The sequence below is a fragment of the Spermophilus citellus genome (assembly GCF_964194105.1).
Source record: "Spermophilus citellus genome assembly, chromosome: 5".
NCBI lineage: Eukaryota > Metazoa > Chordata > Mammalia > Rodentia > Sciuridae > Spermophilus > Spermophilus citellus.
Genome location: NC_138186.1, coordinates 159,462,064 through 159,482,921, shown reverse-complemented (window position 1 = coordinate 159,482,921; position 20,858 = coordinate 159,462,064). Strand labels below are relative to the sequence as shown.

At 39.8% G+C, this 20,858-nt stretch overlaps 1 protein-coding gene across 1 annotated transcript in view; it reads right to left on the bottom strand.

Annotated features, from left to right (window-relative positions):
* Window positions 1-20,858, bottom strand: part of CCDC170 (coiled-coil domain containing 170) — an 80,877-nt gene that overhangs the window by 31,181 nt on the left and 28,838 nt on the right. The window contains exons 5-6 of the mRNA XM_081295137.1: window positions 18,466-18,651; window positions 7,292-7,609 (exon numbers count right to left, since the gene is read on the bottom strand). Of these exons, the coding sequence (XP_081151263.1) occupies window positions 7,292-7,609; window positions 18,466-18,651 (504 nt within the window). The remainder of the gene's footprint in view (window positions 1-7,291; window positions 7,610-18,465; window positions 18,652-20,858) is intronic.

The following is a 20,858-nucleotide window of genomic DNA, read 5'->3' as shown; positions in this document are numbered from 1 at the left end:
GGGACAATTTCCAAAGGAAATTCTTGATGTCATTACAGAATATGAGGCTCTGGAGACACTTCATTTTATATTTTCTACTCTTGGTATTTAATAACAATAGATCTGATATTAATGCAAGAGAAATAGTGTGCTCGCCCTGGTACACCACGTGAAGTCACCTACAGAAAAATGTCCATGGAACAAGGTCCTCAAGATGCCACCTCCCCAGGAAGCTGGTTCATGCTGTTCAAGGTTTGACGAGCATTTCTGCACCACAGGAGATGTGGCTTGACTCTAGGCTCCAGGAGGGAGCAACTCTCCCCACCTGAGGAGCCTTCAACACCTCTCCTACCTCACCAGTGACCCAGCATAGAGGACAAGACCACAGAGGAAACAGATGCAGAGGGAGAAGTGTGCACTCAGCTGTGCCAGCCCTCGCCGGAAGAAAGCAGAGGCTCCCTGGAAATCAGCCAGGGAGGACTCCATCCTGAAGATGACACTGAGCAGCAACAGGAAGTGGACTAGGGAGTGGTAATGACCTTGAAGGAGGAAGCAGACATCTTCAATGTGGACCACACTGTGGGGCGGGAGCGTTGGAGTCAGATAGCCCTGGTTCCGAGTCCCTCTGAACTGTTTACCAGCATGTTTCCTGAAGCAAGTAATTAACCTCTCTGAAACTCAGAGATGATTAAAGGAGCCAATTTAGATAATTTGAGTAACAAATTTGAGTAGCAGAAAGACTCACTGCCTACTTGGAGTCCAGCTTAAAGCCACATCTTCTATTGTTCAGAAACATGTCAAACCTTAAACAATTTGAACCAGCTTCCCTGGGAGGCCACATCTTATGGACTCTGTGGTCATTTTTTTCTGTAGGTCACCTTGCAAGCCAAGCGCACAACTTCTATTGCAGCAAGATCAGACCTGTCTCACACCCTATGGAAGTTACAACTTGGCACACTCGTATTACTGCTCCAGGGCATGGGTTCAGCTAATCATACACCCTTGCCAGGATTATGGATTGGAGGGGACCACCAACATCCGAGGACTTCCCCACACTCCCCTGGGTACAAAACGTTGCTTCATAAGCTTATTTCTGTGTCAGCCCATTTGGCACCACTGGGTTTTTTCAGAACTAAATTTACAAAACTGTAATCAAATAAATTAACATTCCCATCTGACACAGTTCTTAGGAACATCAAATGCCGGTGTCTGGGGGAACATATGTATCCCACCCAAACTGTAAACATGTGTTGCTTTTCACACCAAAAAAATCTAGAGTCAGTAAGCTTTTCCCTCTTCCTTTTTTCTTATATTGTCTGTTAACATACACCTGATAGTCCCTGCGACAGAATGTGCCTGGTATTTCCACCTAGAGGTGTAGGAAATGGGGGTGGGTCTCACAAAGAACAAATACCCCTGGTTTTTAAACAACAACAACAACAAAAAGACACTGTAGTAAACTCTGCTTCAAGAGGCAGCAGTATTGTGTTTGAAAGTGAAGTCATAACGCCCTAACAGGTAATTCACTTTCCAAGGACAAGGATTTGTTGATTTCATCAGAGAGGCATTTTGCTCTGAGACTGAAGTAAGCAGAAACAGAAGGGCTCTAAGTAAGGAAAGCTACTGGGTCACTTAGGCACCAGTGCCTCTGGACATAAACAACTCTTGTTGATTATCCAAGATTCAATGTTCACTTAGGAAATATATAAAATAAGTTATCAGGTGCCAGGTACTTAAGTCAAATTTCCCTAACTCTACCCACTCCATTTAGTTCGTGACAACTTTTATGGGGTACCATCCCCAAGTACCCCAGTACCTCAAATATGGCCTTATTTTGGAAACAAGCTCTTTACAGAAATAATAAAATTTAAATGAAGTCATTACCTTAGGATCCAATTCACTTTGGCCCGTGTCTTTATTAAAAGGGGAAATTTGGACACAAAGTCAGATATGCAGAAAAATATAAGTCAAGGGAGAACATCATCCTAAAGTCAAGGTAGGCCTGAGCCATCAAGAGCTAGGAGAGATGAATGGAACAGAGTCTTCTTCACAGACCTCAGGAGGAACCAGCCCTGCCAACACCTGGATTTCAGATTTCTAACCTCCAGAACCAAAAGAAGAAAAAAAAATTCTGTCGTTTAGTTCACCCAGTTAGTGGTACTTTGTTACGGCAGCTCTGGGAAACAAATACAATTAGAGAGGCCAGGAAAGCTAAACTTGTATCTGTTCAGATGCCCTTGTAGCCAGGGGTGACCCTGGAACACAGTTTCATACAATGAAGCATCACCAGAAATCAACTGGCACTTCTGGGAAAATGTTGACTTTAGTAGGTGACACGGGATGTTTTAGTGACTAAAGAATCTGACCAGAACAACTGTAGAGGAGGAAGAGTTTATATGAGGGCTCACAGTTGCAGAGGTCTTAGTCTATAGAAGGCTGGCTCCATTCCTCGGGGCTCGAGGTGAGGTTGTACGTCACGGCAGGAGAGTATGACAGAGGGAGGCTGCTCACATGATGATCAGGACGCAGAGAGAGACTCTACTTTCCAGGTACAAATATTCAAACCAAAGCCACACCCCAATTCCCACCTCCTCCAGCCACACCCTACCACGTCAATTACCTTCAGGTAATCCCTATTGGGGGATGAAATCACTGACTGGGTTAATACCCAACCCAATCATTTCTCCTCTGAACCTTCTTGCATGGTGAGCTTCTGGGGGACACCTCACATCCAAACCATATCACAGGATAAGAACAGAGCAGGAACAGGTGACACCAGCAAGGACTGGACTCTGAGACCAGAAGAAGTAGGTGGGTCAAGGAGCCCATCCCAGGCTCTTTAGGGCTTCAAGCTGGGTCTCCACAATGCCCACAGAGCCCCCAGAATAAGACACTTTCCAGCGAAGGAAGTAAAGCCTTAGGTTTGCCTAATGCAGAACTAAAAGGCTGTCCAGGCCAAGGTGTATGAGCTTGCGTGAATTTGTCTTTTTTTTTTTTTTTTTTGGTACCTAGAATTGAACCCAGGGGTTCTTAACCACTGAGCCACATACCCAGCCCTTTTTTACTTTTTTTTTTTTTTTTTTTGAGGCAGGGTCTTGCTAAATTGTTGAGGAACTCTCTAAGTTGCTGAGGCTGACTTTGAACTTACAATGCTCCTGCCTCAGCCTCCCAAGCCACTGGGATTACAGGCATGCCCCACCATGCCCAGCTTGCATGAATTTATCTTTAAGAAAGTATGAACAATTGATCATGGTCGTATCTGCTCTATTTTTAATCAGTTCTCATCCAGATGACCAGTCAGTTAGTAAACACCTCAAAGTAGGGAAAAATTTGCTTCTAATTTAAATTCTAAAATAAAAATCTAAAAACGTTACAACTATCTGCCATTGTGGAATCACTATTTCATAAATATCTGCTATGGCATCCTGAAATTTCAAAGCTAAATAGTATCTTAAAATACATTTAGAGGGCTGGGGGTATAGCTCAGTTGGTAGAGTGACTGCCTCACATACCCAAGGCCCTGGGGTTCAATTCCCCAGCACCACCAAAAAAAAAAGTAAAAAGAAAATTCATTAATTCATTTAGGTTCTTTTATTTCAGGCAGCTGAGAAGATGGCGGACATTCAGATGGGGCAGGCCTACCAAAATCAGCCAACCATCTTTCCAAACAAGAAGAGGGTCCTGCCGGGAGAGTGCGCTTCAACATACTTCAGGACAGCAAGGCTGCTGGCACCAAGAAGTTCTTCCAGAAGTTCTGAAGCTGGATTCCTGCCCACTTCCCAAACAAAATAGACTTAATTAAAAAAAAAAAAACTCAGGCTGGGGATGTGGCTCAGTGATAGACCTCTTGCCTCATATGCACAAGGCCTAGGTTTGATCCCCAGCACCACACACACACAAAAAAACAACAAAAAAAAAACTCATTTAGGATTTCTGGGAAGCTGCTAGAGACTGTTCCTCTAAGGAAGTGGACATTTGGTATTGGTTGGAGACACCAGTGATTGTCACAATTGTGGAGGGGATGATAATGGTGTCTTGTGGGTAGAAGCCAGGGATACTACTAATCACCCTACAATGCACAGAACAGCAAAGATTATTTGGTCCAAAATGTCAGTAATGCCAAGGCTGAGCAACCCTGCTCCAAGATACAGAAAAGCTTTTAAAAAGAAAATTAAATTTTGCCAGAAGCAGAAATTCAAGGAACAAGTAGAAATGACTTACTGAAGAAGTGTGGGTGGTGTCCTCAGTTCTACCAAGAACTGCAAATACAGGAGCCAAGGGGTAAACATAAAAAGCACCATTCAGCAGGTAGGAGTGGACCTGAGGGGGAGAGATGGCCAGGCCAAGCCTGCACCCACTGTGGAGCCTTCACATCAATGTAGACACAGCAGCTGGCGGGGGGGGTGCAGCCTCCCCAACAAACAGATTCATCAATGTGTAAAGCTCCGATTCTCCAAAAACATTTCTGAGACAATGTACAAAATCCATTTTCTCCTGATTTTACTTGAAGATGAGTCACACAAGACACCAGCTATATGCTTGATTTCAGTCTTTTAAATAGGAAGAACAGCTATTGAAAAAAAATTACAGGGTAGGAAAGGCAGACAAAGGCACTAAAAAGATTCTGAATCATTCTAATTTTTATGGGGAGTAGGGGAGGCACATTAGGCTTAACCAATTTAAACCATTTTGCTTTAGAAAATAAACATACACATCATGCTGACAATTGTACGTCATGTTTCACATGCCAGAATTAAAATAGATTTGGGGGGTAGGATTGGAAATACAGAAGGAAAGCAGTCAAATAAATGGAAAAAACCTTTGGCTATTGAAACACATTTATTACCGTTAATAACTTCATAAAGTTTTTCTCAAGCTTGTAAATAATTTCCTTTCTCAATGAAGTATTTCTGTGTAAATTGAATCACAAGAAAAACTGAGTTTCTCTTAGAGATGCATATGCTTTCCAGGGTGGAGGTTAGCCAAGGAACGTTCTGTGTATGAACATTTGTGTGTGTGCATGTGTGTGTGTTAGTTGTTCTAAATAGTTATACATGACAGTAGAATGCATTTTGACACATCATACATAAATGGAGTATAACTTCTCATTCTTCTGGTTGTACATGATGTAGAGTCACACCGGTCATGTAGTCATATATGCAATAGGTAATAATGTCTGATTCATTCTACTATCTTTCCTATCCCCGTACCTCCTCCCCTCCCTGCACTCCCTTCTCTCTAATCTAAAGTACCTCTGTTCTTCCCTAACCCGCCCCTATATTGTGAATTAGCATCTGCATATCAGAGAAAACATTTGGCCTTTAGTTCTTTGGGTTTAGCTTATTTCACTTAGCATGATATTCTCCAGTTCCGTCTATTTACCAGAAAATACCATGATTTCATTCTTCTTTAAGGCTGAGTAATATTCCATCATGCATATATACCACATTTTCTTTATGCATTCATCTCTTGAAGGATGCCTAGTTTAGCTACTGTAAATTGGGCTGCTAGAAACATTGATGTGACCGTGTCACTGTAGAGTGCTGATTTTAAGTCCTTTGGGTATTAACCAAGAAACGGGATAATTGGGTAAAATGGTTCCATTCCAAGTGTTCTGAGCAATCTCCATACTGCTTTCCATAGTGGTTGTACCAATTTGAAGCCCCACCAGCAATGTCTGAGTGAGTATGAACATTTTATATCCATAAAGAGAATACTGCAGGTAGCCAAGGGAGCCCCAATTACTCCTTCAAGAGTATTTTGAATTTTGGAGACTTTTTCAAGGTAATTTAAATTTTTGGATTGTTAAGGGAAATTTACAAATATAATCTTGAATTTGTTTTTTTTAAATGTTTATGTATGTTTAAGGCATACAAATTGATGTTATAAGATTCATATATAGTAAAATGGTTGCTATATTAGAAAAAATTAACATACCCGTCATCTCCCACAGTCATGGATGGATCTGAAGAACAGTATGCTAAGTGAAATAAACCAGGCACAGAAAAAAAAATATTACATGATCTCACTTATTTGCAGAATCTTCAAAAAGATGGGAGAGGTCAAAGATAGAGAATAAAACAGTGGATATCAAGAGCAAAAATAAGGAGAGGAGAAATGGTGAGATGCCAGAGGACACAACTCTGAGCTTTGAATTAGTTATCATTGAGATTCTTACTTACAATAAAAAATGGAAAAGTGCATTTTCTCCTTTTAAATGACTATGGCATCAACAGAAGAAATAGTCCATAGTGGAACTGTACATGGAATTTGGACATCATTTACTTTAACATCTCATTAATTACAACTTCAGTAATTTTGATTTGATGATCATTTAAAGAGCTGTGCTGAAGTTAACTCTGGTAAGCAAAGCTTTACAGAAAATGAGAATTGTTGATAGATGAATGATGACAAAATTAAATGTGCTTCCACCATGGATATTAATTAATTAATAACTAGGTCTCCTAAAAGACTCTTCTGAGCACCAATACAGAGGAGGAAGGAGGAAGAGGTAGAGGGCCAGAAACAGCAGCAATAGTTAAGATTAATTTCTGTGATTTGCCAGACAGTGTGTTAAGGACTTCATAACAATTTTTTCCATCGAATCTTATAACTTAAAAAATAACCTTATGTGGCAAATATTGTTACAGGTCTAGAACTCCTTATGTGCAATTCCAAAAGGCAGGGTTTTTCCTAATTTATTTGCTGACAAAGCTGGCCTGACCTGACCCAGTGGAGCAGCAAACCCTGATCTGAAGTGACACGAGGCTCTTCAGGGCCTCCATTCATCCCACCCACTCCAGTAGCTCACAGGTATGAAGTGATAGGAAGGTGGCAGGTGATGGGGCTCTGCAGACCCCCTGTGGGGAACTGTGCACAGTTGCGTCTACTGACTTTCCATATACTGTCTTGTCTTTCTGAACTCTGAAAAAAAAATATATCTGAATTTAAAAGCACACTGGGCCCAGGGTTCTGGATCAGGAACTGAGAGCCTTGCACTAACCCTCACTGAGATAAGGAAACAAAATCTCAGAAGCCATCATCTCAGGATGGCCCAAGCCCACACTGACCATGAGTGGGAATATGGTAGAGATTGGGTCAGTGCCAGGTAGGTCTGACTCCAGAACTTACTTCCCCGTTAGCTGTCACTTGAGTGACTCCTGGGCCTTCCCAAGTACTGTCTAGAGTTAAAAGTGGCCCAACCCCCTATAAACTATACTTTTAACTGCTTCATATAAATCAGGTATTGGACAGGCTACATGAATGAGTTTGTTATTCTGAGGAAGCCTGTAAGCAGCTACTTCACACTCACCCTTCTCCAGTTCTCTTCCTGGCTGCCCATTTCTTGAATCCTCTCCAAAATGGCATCCTCTGTGGACCCAGTCATGCCCCATATGCCCGTGAGGAGGCCGGCAACCTTCTCCCTAAAGGAGGCATTCTGGCTTTCAGAGGCTGTGGCCACCTCGCGACTGACCTTCAAACTCTTCTCCAATTCACAAGAGCTTTTCTTCAGGAGGCTCAGCTCCTGCTTCGAGGCATCCCAGGCCCGCTGGCCTGCAAGCAACCTTTCTTGGAAGATCTTAACCTCCCTTTCAAGAGCTTCTTTTGCCTCCATAGCACTGAGCAAGTCCTGAAATAATCACAGTGAAGACACTACCATTAGCAGTCAGCAGAGTTCACCTGCAGGGCCCACAGCAATTCATTTACCTTGCTTTCTAAAGACTTCAAGGAGTTAGGATAAATACTGTTTCCTTTTTTAACTCCAAGTTCCCTAATGTCTCTTCATAAAGACACATTTTTATAATTTTCCTTTACAATCAAACCTTTACAATTTGATAATTGTAAAGGTTAAAGCATTAAAAATTATCTGAATAAAGATGCTTCTTTAATCCTACTTTTAAAAATATACTAGCATTCTCAGGAAAACATCATTCCATAAAGAAGACCTGGATGTTTCTTTCACTATTCATTGACTGTGTATCCCCTTATCTCATAAACACAAGATGAAAATTGACAGAACCTGAAGAAAGAAGACAGGAATAACTAGCCATTTGGTGGGTGGGAGGATTAAAAGTTGAGGAGATGAAGTGCCATACTGAGAAAAATAATCTTAAGTAATATTAGATTCAGAAAAATATAATGCATATAAAGGTTACCTGTGCACCTGCTGCTATTCACCATAATCTAGGATGATCCAAAGAGACACCAGAGAAGTATCTTTTAATTTTTAAATCACTTGTTAACACTCAGTTCCAAAATACATGGATTCGTATCAAATAAGATTAAGCAATGTTTTGAACAACCAATAAAAAATATTTAAAAAAAAGATTAAGCAGTTGACTAACCAGTATTGCTATTATATTGCCTCATTAACTGGCAAAAAATAAAAAATAAAATAGTATTTTAGGAGAAAAAGCAAAAAAAAAGAAGAAGAAATTGTATCATTGAATCACAGCCTGTACACCTAAACAAACTGGAAATGCTTCAGCCTGTTAGTTACAACACAATCATTTATTTTGCATTAGAGCTGGTTTTAAATGGTATTTATCTTCACCAACAACTTGGAGACCAGAAAAAGATTAGCTGACACAGTAGTTCCTACTATTTAGGAGGAACATCTTAGTATTTTTCTTGAGGTGATTTTTTTTTAAATCAAGTAAGTCTCAAGCATCAATTTGAAAGATAAGAGGTAGGTAGAGAAGAAGGCTGTCTTTTCCAGAGATGCAATAACTCATCATGGAGCTTACTTTGAAAAATGCCTTGCTTTTCAAGGTCTTGGTTTCCTCTTTCTCTTTGCAAACTAGACATCTCTGTAGCGAAAGCCCACTGATAATTAAATTATGGCCACTAAAGTAGATTTGAGGACACTTTATCAAAAATACAGTATTTTTTCAGGTTACCGATTGCTCTTCCAGTGGTAGCATTGTAGCTGCTTACTTGGTCAGATGGAGTAACCATTATCAGTATAAGTGATAATCAGTCCGGCCACATTTTACTTAGAAACTACAATCTCAGGTGTGCTTAGAAAGCTGAGACCCTAAATTGCCAGGCACAGTGGCACATGTCTGTAATCCCAGCAGATTGGAAGGCTGAGGCAGGAGGCAGGTTCAAAACCAGCCTCAGCAATTTGGCGAGACATGGCCCTGAGCAACTTAGGGAGACCCTGTGGCAAAATAAAATATTAAAAAGAGCTGGGGATATGACGGCTCAGAGGTTAAGTGCCCCTGGGTTCAATCTCTGATACAAAAAAAAAAAAAAAAACCTAAGGCAAAAGGAATTTTCCATAGTCAACAAACTTTTATTTGTAACTGATTATTTACAAAAGGCCCTCAAAATACACACACAAAAAAATATCAGCTGCTTGAGTGCCATGGACTTCCTGCCAATTTAAAGTAAACTAATCAAGAGGCAGCTGATACCAAGAGACCAATAAACACAACTAAACTAGTTGAGGAATTTTTCTACCCAGGGTCATACTATTGTTCACTGACTTAGAAACAAGGACCGTAACAGTCCAGCGAATCCAAAGCATTTCTTCTTTGTAAACCTGAGTGCCCACATTTATATCTAATAAAAATCTGAAACTAACTTGTGATCATGGAACACAGCAGTACCTGGTAGCAGGTCGATTTCTTTTTTTTCTAGACACTTTCAGCCCAGTGAACTCCAAGCCATTTCTGTATGAAATGCAGGACAGGAGCTAGTGACAGACCTTGGGGAAGGCCAGTCCCCAGGCCTCTGATTAATCATTCCGGGATTCAGGGGCACTGGGCTGATCTGCTGGAAATAGATGTCCTCAGATTGCAAATGCAATTACCTGTACGGCTATGAGGAGCCATCCACTGGCCTGGAGTCTGGTTACGTGACTACCTCAAGGATAAACTGAAGCACAGGGCACGAAGTAATGTGACATGGGCATTGTTGGCCAGGACCTGGGGACTGCTGTCAGATCACACTGACACAGAGCAAGAAACAAGTAGCTTCCTCCTCATAAAACAGGGCTGACCTCCCCAGAGGACATCACATTTGCAAATGAGGGCAGGCTCTATGCAGACAGTGAAGCTGGTCACTTAAACATTCTTTGTATAATTAACAAATCTTTAGGTTCAGTCCAATTAATGCTGGAAATAACAAATGACTCCTTCACCATTACTGCTAACAAAAGCATTTTTTTAAATTATTTTATTGTTGGTTGTTCAAAACATTACATAGTTCTTAATATACCATATTTCACAGATTAAATAATACAATTCAGGCCTTAGGTTTAGCTTCCCAATTAAATGGCTGAATCTGCATTAATAGATGAAAGCCTTTGAAGATTTGTGCTTTTAAAAACACAATTGAGGGCTGGGGATGTGACTCAAGCGGTAACACACTCGCCTGGCATGCGCGGAGTGCTGGGTTTGATCCTCAGCACCACATAAAATAAAATAAAGATGTTGTGTCCACCAAAAAAATTTAAAAAAATAAAAATAAAAACACAATTGATTTGTCTTATGATAATGCTATTACATAAATTTAGATATGACTGAGATCAAATTGCCTTTCAAAATACAATGACTATTTATCATCAGGGTAGAATCTCTGGATGGAGCTTAATTCCTCCAATCCTAAATCAGTCTTATAATTTGTTTTAGAAAGTTCATTAGTTCTACTTACTGCAGTTAGGATCAACAAACCCAGGAATTTCCCCCAAACAGGCACTCTTTTACATTGCTGGTAGAAATGGAATAGGTACAGTTTTGGTACAAATTGTTGCTATAAATGGGTAACAAAATTTCACATATGATCAGTGGACATGATTGTTGATAAGGTATGGGCTCTGCTCAGGCTTTGTTGAGGTATATGGTGTGAAATGCACCTTACTGGGTCCTGTAGGAACACATTGAAAAATGTGCTATTTTAAGGTTGGTTTGCAGACTATAATCTAAGAGTAAAAAGTATATAAAATTCAGAACCTATTTCTTTCATCAAGAGATAATTTAACTATAAATTTATGGAATAAATTAATACAACTATCTACAAATGGAGGACTGAACAGATTTTTAAAACACATATGTTTCAGTTTGGATGTAAGTTACAAATAAACATATTGAGCTTGCTGAAATTACTTTGAAATCTCTTATACTCTCATCAAACTTCTGAGACAGTTTCCAACCATAAGTGTCTTAAAAACAAAACATGTTTTCTGCAAGCAGCATTGTCAACAGTCCATCCAAGGTGACCTAAGAAGCCAGAAGCAAGTTCATTGTCACAATTAAACTTTAAATGCTGACATAAGCAGAATTCATTCAAAATGTGCATGTAGAACTTTAGTGCAGGGAATTTTAGTCATCATTTTTTGTTCACATGATTGCAATATAAGAAAAAACTGTGAGTATAATAGTGATACTCTATATTAATCACCCACACACATATTTTCAAAGAACAAAGGCTTTCATTTGCATAATTCCATTCTTCATATTTATTCTCATTACATTTATTAAAATTTAATTTTATGTCTGTGGTTTCTAATACATAAACTTGGACATTTGCTTTCTGTATCTTTTTAAATAGATTTTTCTAGTCATTCGTTTTATATTTTATAGAAGTACTGATCAACAATGCATTGGAAATAAAGGAAAAAGTTATCCTTCCCAACAAAAAGTTTGGAAAAAAACAAACCAGAGTACATTCAGTGAATAGGCAGAATGGCGGAAGTTTTGAAGTTACATTCTAGGAGGAAATCTTGAAAGAACTAGAGCATTTGTCCTGTGGATGCCTTCAAACAGTTTGAAGGCTGTTACTAGAAGGAGGATTAGCTTTGTTCTGCTCAACATGATCAATGAAATGGAAACTGCAGGGTAACACTTTACTTCAAATGAGAAGAGCTTTCCCAAATCTGACCTTTCCCAATGGCATCATCAACCTTAGAAGATAATGAGAATTCAATTTAGGTTTGAAATTCTCATTATTGATAAATTCAATACTAGTAGGCAGTGGACTTAGCTGCCCAAGAGGCCCATGTGCTCCTGGGTGCCAGTACAGGGCTGCAAGCCCTCTGCCCTGAACCCGTCAGCTGGTATCTGGGGGACCATGGACAGTTCCCACTAGAATTTTCAAGAGGGCCATTGGCAAAATGGAATGGGTTTCCGCATCACATGTTAAGATTAGGTCCATAATACTCCATCAACAAATAGATGAAAAAATGTTCAACATCTCTAGTAATTAGAGAACTGCAAATCAAAACTAATATTTCATTTCATGCCAGTCAGAATAGGCTATCAAGAATGCAGACAACAATAAGTGTTGACAAGGATGTGGGGGAAAAGGCACACTCATACATTGCTGGTGGGATTGAAAATTGGTGCAACCATTCTGGAAAGCAGTGTGGAGATTCCTTAGAAAACCTGGAATGGAACCACCCTTTGACCCAGCTATCCCACTCCTCTGTCTATACCCAAAGATTAGGTCCATAATAAAATGTTTTATATAATCATGTTATTTTAAAATCCTGTTTTAGCTGATTTTAAATTTTCAGAATGAACCTAAGGACAAACCATTGAATATTTAATGATGATAACAGAACAAAATGGAAACCCTGACCATCTAAGTGCAGTAACATATAAGGAAGTAGAAAGAGGGGACCAGAAAGTAAGAGGTATTAAATTCTCCATATTTCATATAGAAAGTCCAAAAAATAACTATCTTATATTGATGAATTGGGAATAAAATGTATAAAGGTCTTCAGGGTAATTATCAGAAGAACTAAGAAAGATAAACAGGTAAAAAAGAATTACTTTGTAACAGAGTGAGAATAGGGTTGAGTATTGAAGGAGAGAGGATTTTTAAGTGTACTTCAGAGTCCTTGAACAGCTTTAATTTTATGAGCAGGCACTACTTTAGGGCCTACTTTCATTTTAATTCCTCACCCAGAGAGTAGAACTCCCCAAGCCTCACAAATAGTGAAAAGGAAGGACCAAGTGAGAAGAATTGGGAAGATATGGGGCTGTTTAACCAGAAGTGAATGGAAAATCCATGGCAAATGCTTTTAAGTGCTTGAAGGGTGGCCATAAGAAGGGATGTCCATTTCCTCTGTGAAGTAAGACAGAACCAGGATGAAGATATGAAGTACAGGGATTCCAATCCCAACAGCCAAACAGTTAGAACTGACAGGATGAGCTGGCCCTCAGGGAAGGGTGGTGAACTCCTTGCCCGGAGTTCAAGGAAGGGCTGGACTCCAGCTGGTCAGAGACATTTTTAAAATGATTCTTTAGACAACTTGCTTAGAGTATGTGAGGCCCTGGGTTCAATCCCCAGAACAGCAAAATTAATGTTATCTCATTAATCAGTTAGTTAATTAATCAGAATAAATTAATGAAGACAATTCTTATTATCTAGAGTCAGTCTAGATTCTAAATGACTTGACAGTCACTTCCAACATTATGATTCTAGAAGAGTAAAGAGACCATTAATTTCTTTAGTAACATATCCTGTCTAGTCATTTCTCAATTCCAGGGACATTTCCATAGGCCTGCACTCTTCAAACAATCCCATATTTATTTTAAACTCTGGATAAAACTAAATAACTGGGAAAGAGAAATAGAAATACTGAGTATAAATCATGTACCAGACATGTGCTGAGTACTGTATGTAACAGTCGGCCCTGTCCATCTACAGCCTCCACACCCATGCATTCAACCAACTTTTTTTTTTTTTTAGTTATTGGCGGACACAACATCTTTGTTTGTATGTGGTGCTGGAGGATCGAACCCGGGCCGCACACATGCCAGGCGAGCGCGCTACCGCTTGAGCCACATCCCCAGCCCGCATTCAACCAACTTCAAGTCAAAAATATTCAAGGGGAAAAAAAACCTGCATCTATACTAAACACATACTGACCTTTTTCTTGTCATTATTCCCTAAATAATATAGTATGACCACTCTGCTTTTACATTCTATTAGGCATTTCAAGTACACTAGAGCTGATTTAAAGTCCACAGGAGGATATGAGTAGGTGATATACAAATACTACTATATTTTATATAAGAAATTTGAGTATCTTTAGATTTTTGCATCCACCAGAGGTCCAGGAACCAATCCCCCATGGATATTGAGAGATGACTTTGTGTACTTTAATCCTAACGATAGTTATAAGAGATAGAACCTTATTTTCCTATTTTACAGATTTTTTTTAAAAAAGCAGATCCAAAGAGGAAAAGCTACATGCCTGAGATCACATGGTCAAGTGATTCTGGAGAAAACCCCACAGCCCCATCCCCAAGTTCAGCTTCTTAACCTACCTGCTGTGTCCCTCTAAGGCTTTTCCCCTTCACGGCTCAGCCACAGGATAGTAAGTCAAAAAAAAAACACAGAACATACCAAACCCAGGCCAGCCTGAATCCAAAAACCAGTATGGCATCCTAATTTTAATTCTACTCAATAGAATTAAAGAAAGTGTGAACAATGTGAAAGAAAAGGAGTTGTTTGATATGCAACGTGTAGGCCTAATTTCCAGTCCATTAATTTTAACTTCTATTAGTCTATAAGAAATGTGTGTGTGACTGTGTAGACTTGTGCAGGGAAAGTGACTACTTTTCTCAAAGTTGGATTTTTTTCTTTAAGATAATCAAGAGAAAAGATATCAACCTTTGATAGTTTATAAAACATACTTCAATGTGTGGAGTGTAGCTCAATGGTTGAAAATGAGGTCCTGAATTTAATTCCCAGCACCAAAAAAAAAGCAAAAATATTAACTATTAAAGATTTGTATATAAGATATTCATCATATATATGAGAAATTGCTCAGATTTTTATGCAAACTTTTCATAAAGTAACTTAAGTAGAGTCTTGAAGCGTATCAGAAAAGTTGAGTTTGTAGAAACAGCACCCCAGCCCTGTGGATACTTCTAGCTCTGCAGTACAGCTGGACTTCACTAATAAAACAAGCTTCCTATCTCCAAAACAGAGCTTTAGAAAGCACTAGGAAGACTCTTCCTGAGGCCATTAACATGTCAGTAAAACCACTTGACCGTGTTTTTCAGTAGTAAATCTTTGAAGTCATAATCCTGTGAATGAGCACTTTATTATAAAGACCTCAAGTTTTTTATTGCCTGTATTTTTATTTTACAATTTTTATTATTTTGGCAGGAACCTCAAGCCAAAGTGAATGTGTTCCCAAAGTCTGAACAACATTGCCTCAGTCGTTTCCCAGTAAAGACACTTATGTAAGAAAAGGAATTAGTTCTGGTTTTTTATTTTTAACAACACATTTTCTTATTTCCTACTCCAAAAACTCCAGAGATGCATTTTACAGATAAAGATTACATTCTTTCTAATTTTCAAGACTTGATAATTTAATAACTACTATTATAATTGAATTAGAAATTACTCACCGAGGAAATTTTCATAGCTGCTAACATTGTTGTTCCTCTTACTGATAAATAATGTCTTCTGTCAAACTCATACGTAAGACGTAGCTGTGACTATCAGTGTAAAGGGGATTTATGGACGGAGACAGTGATGTGGTAATCTGGGCTCCAGTCCCAGCTTTGCCATGTGACGGCCATGTGAACCTGATCAAGTGCATAACCTCACGGAGCACTTAGCACAATAACCATATAAGTGTTCAATAAATGAGCACACTTAAAGCATCACTGTTGGTTTCTAAGCACCATTCCCTGATAAAATGAACCAGAGCTCCTTAGGAAATTGGCTGGTTTGGGTTTATGAACTAAAAATTTCAAGTGACCCTGGGGTAACTTCTTTCTAAAAATATGGAAGTGTTAAACACTAAAGGAAGCCAGAAATGGCGGTGCATGCCTATAATCCCAGTGTCTCAGGAGGCTGAGTTAGGTAGGAGGATCATGAATTCAAAGCCAGCATCAGCAATTTAGCGAGGCCCTAAGCAACTCAGTGACACCCTGACTCTAAGTAAAATACAAAAAAGGGCTGGGGATGCGGCTCAGTGGTTAGTACCCCTGGGTACAATCCCTGGTGCCAAATACACACACACACACACACACACACACACACACACACACACTAAAGGAGTCAAGGTCACAAGGAGCTGGACAAATTTGGATAATTCAGAAAAACAAAAAAAGAATAATTGAGTGTAACACAATAAAAAAAATCCATGTATCCATAGAATTGAAAAGAAAAAGAAGAAAATATTTTCTTTACAGAAAAATAGCAGCTAATTAATAGGACAAATGCTAAAATTAGAATACTACCACATTGCCAACCTGACCTAATAGTTATTCCAAACAAGATTTGATGGATGCTAATATCATTGGTGAAGTTGTTAAGCTCCATACTAATAAATGTCACACACACCCCAGATATATTACTTAACTGCAGAAGAAAAAATGTACCATTACACTAACGATATTTGTAGTCACACTAAATGTTACCAATAAAGGAATATCTAACATCATTTTCTTTCTAGCGTGGTATAATAGAAAATATACAACTTTACTTCTGAGATAATACAATTTCAGGATGTAGAAAAACAATTCAAATAGTATCATGAAGAAACTATCACATTGCTTCTCTGGACTTTAAAAAGGAACTAAAAATTTCCAAATATGCAATAAATAAACCCAGATTAGATCCCAGTTTGGTGAAAAAAAATCTATAAAAGACATTCTTATATAGCACTTATTCTTACAAATATATATTTAGTGTTTGAATTTGAGAGGATTATTGGTTATTTACTGCTGTGCAGAATTTGCCCAAAATTTGAAACCTTAAAACAACAAATATCTGTTATGTCAACAGTTTCTTAACTGTGGCTGCACCCTGATCTTGCACTTCCAGCCTCCAAAACTACAAGGGATTAAAAAATTGTTGTTAAGCAATCTAATTTGTGGTGCTTTGCTTTGTTTTGTTTTGCTTTGCTTTTTGTGTGTGTGTGTGTGGTGCTAGGACTCGAACCCAGGGCCTTGTGCATGCTAGCTAGGCAAGTGCAATACCTGGGAGCTACATCGCCAACCAACTCTGTATATTTTGTGATGGCCACTCAAGCTAAGATGCTGACAATGATAGAGTCTTGGCTTTTTGTTCCTAGCTGAAATGTCAGAGAAGAAAACCAATGGTAAGAGGGCTTGCTGATGCATGGAATTGGGGGTGAATTAGAAATTACTATCTCTACTGGGAATACTGCCTCGCCTCAGTTTCCCATCTCGCTTCTGCTCAGCAGTAATGTCACTACAGATAGGAAAGGCCCAAGGAAACTGGCCCCTTCTCCCACAGACCAAGTCACACCCTCTCTTCAGCCTGGGTCTTCACCCTTTCTGGGGACACTCTTTTGGGGCACCACTTATTACTCCATTGTAAACTCCATCTTCTTTACCAAGGCCATTTTATTTGCTCCTCTGTGCCTTTTTTTGTTACTGGGTATTGAACCAGTGGCGATTAACTACTGAGCCACGTCCCTAGCCCTTTTTATCTTTCACTTTGAGACAGGGTCTCGCTAAGATACTTAGGGCTTCACTAAGTTGCTTAAGGCCTTACTAAGTGACTGAGGCTGGCCTCAAACTTACAACCCTCCTACCTCAGCCTCCTAAGCTGCTGGGATTACAGGAATGCACCACCACCCCTGGCCCTCCTGTGTACTTGTGTTAACTGACTGCACTCACTCATTACTGCTTTTGGAAGCAGATTGTCATTATTCATCCAATAATTTGTTTCTTATTACAAAACATAAAAATCACAATTAAAGGGTTATATGGTGTTAAACGTGGTATTAATTCTCTTGCTCAAATAGATTATAGCTAATTTTAAAAGATCTAGCAATTTATTATGTAAAAAAAATTTAGAATAGGAAATTACTTCCTTTTGTCGATATCTCTCAAAATTACAATACCCATATCCTTTGACAGAGCAAGTCTACTTCTAGGACTTTGTTTTATATGATCCATGAAGAATGCAAAATTATATAAAAATCATTCATCATTGCCTTCTTGATATTATTGTGCAATATATTGCCATTTTTTTAAATAAATACATATTACATGTTACATATAACAGACATCTTCTCTTACATGTTGCATGCATACATGTGCATAGAATTATTTCCAGAAGTACACAGAGGAAATTGTAGCCAGTTCCCCCCCTTGGAGAACTGGGCAGAGGGGTAAGGGAAAGGGTTTTCACTGAATATCTTTTTGGACATTAGACTTGTAAACGTATTATCTGTTGGTTCAAAAAAGCAAAACAAATTTTTAAAAAATCCTTATAATCTAGTTAACATAAATCATCTTCTCTACAGAGTCTTAACTTTTATACTTTTCAGTATTTTTTTGTTTCTTTTTTTCCAACTGAAAAAATATATATATTGAATGGCCTGTTCGGGTCACTTAATCCCACGTTGCCCCACACCTCCTGCTGAGAGCAGCGTTGGAATCGTGGTCCATGACCCTAGTGCCCTCATCTGACACGGCTTTTCCGTCTCTGTTTCTTAAACGCGGTCCCAGATGCGCACACACACTTCACACGCCCTACCTGGTTCAGTTGGTCTTTCTCCTCCTTCCAAGAGGCAGTTTTCCTCTGCTCTCTGTTGACTTCTGAAGCCAGCCTCACAATCGTCTCTCTGTTAGCTTTTGCCTCCATCTCATGGACATTTAGAGACTCTTCAAGAGTAACAATTTGTCCTTTCACGAATGCCATCTCCTTGCACAGCTCTCTAAGCTGAAGAGAAAGCAATTACAGCCGTCCCGTGAAAATTCACAACCTCACCCACTCTCTCCAGCCTGGGCCCAAGGACTTCGTGATCTTATGAAAACAGTAAAAAATGTTATTCCTAAATGATCTCAAAAGCTCACATTTCCAAAGACAGCCTCTAACTGGGCCATTAGATGCAGGCCCAGGGGCAATTTAAAAGTATTCAAAACATGGTCACAAGGCAAGGATGTCAGGAGTGAGTCAAAAATTTGTCCACTGGGCAAGCATCAGCCCTGGCGTCTGAACACTGGTGGCCAGTGGCTGGCGCTGGCTTCTGAGCACTGGAGGCCAGAGATGCTCCACAGAGGTCACAGCAAGAAATGGAGCCAGGAGCTGCGTTCAATGCCCACCTGCTCACACCTACTGCACGCCAGGCACCATCTGAACCAGGGGAGACGCAGAGGAGACAGGACTACTATTTTGAAAAGTATCCTCCTAATATGCACCTAGGAAAATTCTGCTTAACATCCTCAAACTCTGATTATCATGCAGGGCTAGGATTAGCCTATGGGATGGATTAGCCTATGGTGGATGTCTATAGGTGGTGCGAAAGCCCAGCCTCCAAGTCACACCCAGCCATGCAAGTGCCACACCTTTTAGCCTCAGCACCATTTCCAATTCAGTGCTGTTCCTCCCCCTTGAACGCTTTTTCTCATATTTGCATGCTCATTCCCCAACATCCTTCAAGAGTCCCCACTTCAAGGGCCATTCCTCCGTCAGTCTCCCTGAACCAGCATCGCAGGCTGCTGACCAGCTTTGTCTAGCCTTCCACTCTGATGTGTTTTTCTTCACTGCACCTTCAACCATGTAGGACAATATTCTATATTTACTTATTTACCTCCTCACCATCATCACCCCATGACAAAGAAAGCTCTGAGAGAGCATGGAATTAGCTTTGCCTCACTCACGACCACATTCCTAGCACCTTGAGTGCTTCCTCGCCTATCTTTCACTGAGGACTGATAAAATGGATGAATGAATATCAAATAAGTTATTAGGAGGACTCCCTTTCCACCACAGATCCTTGGAAGTGTTTGGTGACACGTGTTTACAGGGGCATGTGAAAGCAAAGCAATAGCTTTGAAGTGGGAGGGATTTTGTCCCATTTCTCAGAGGAACACCTAGTGAGTCTGTGGTCTTTGCTCAAGACACCAGACTTCCTGCTCTGGCCAGAGATTTGTTTCTAGGCGAGCTCCTACTCAGGATGGGGTGCTAAAACTTCAGAGTCCTACTATTGGTTTTGAAATACAGGTTCCATTACTATCCAGTCATTGGGAGGCCAACAGACCAGGTGACAATTGCTATAGGAAAGAGGGTTCATTGCTTGTGGTTCCCAAGAAGAGACATGCCATGCTATGCAGGGCCACTTGGAAAAGCCTCACAACAGTCAGGAGGCAGAGGGAGCAGTGGGAAGAACATGGGCAAGAGACTCTTTGTCGTGGTGGTCACGGGAAGGAGAAGGCAAGGTAGAGTAAGCGGGCTTAGGACTGGCTAGTGTGAATAATTCTGGTGTCTGCAACTGTAGAGGCTGTCCAGAGCCATCTGATATCTGGCCCTGGGCAACTGAGAGCAGAACAAACCTATCAGCGAATGGATACGTGCTAAAGCATCGTGGAACCCTCTCACAGCTTACAGGGAGGACACTGGAGGAACTGATTGACAGACAGCTGGAAGGTGGCTTTTAAGAATGGCTGATGAAGTCTGCCAGGATGAAAGGAAACAAAGGGTTTCTCAATGAGCAACGAGACAAGGAGCACTCAAATACCTTGAGATACCCAAATGAACCACTATGAGACAATGAATTATTCAGTTAGTATCAGTAATTCCCATCTTAACCGTCATCTACCAATAAGTAATATTTTTATTGCTTGGTTTTCATGTAAAAACTTAAAAGTACTTTTGAATTAATCTTAAATGTACACTCAGTAGGTCCCCCAAATGACACCTATCTGGTTTTATGTGTGTGTGTGTAACTAAAAGAAAACAAACATGGTCCTGACATGTATCATCAATATGAATAATTAACTGTATTTGAAAACCTAAATATATTTTAGACAACATAATTCATCCCTTTTGGAGAATAATTAATCCCAAATAATGGCAAGAAGAATTTTAAATTGAGGCCCCAGAGATGCTATGATTTGTTCCACGTCACACACTTAATTAATGCTACA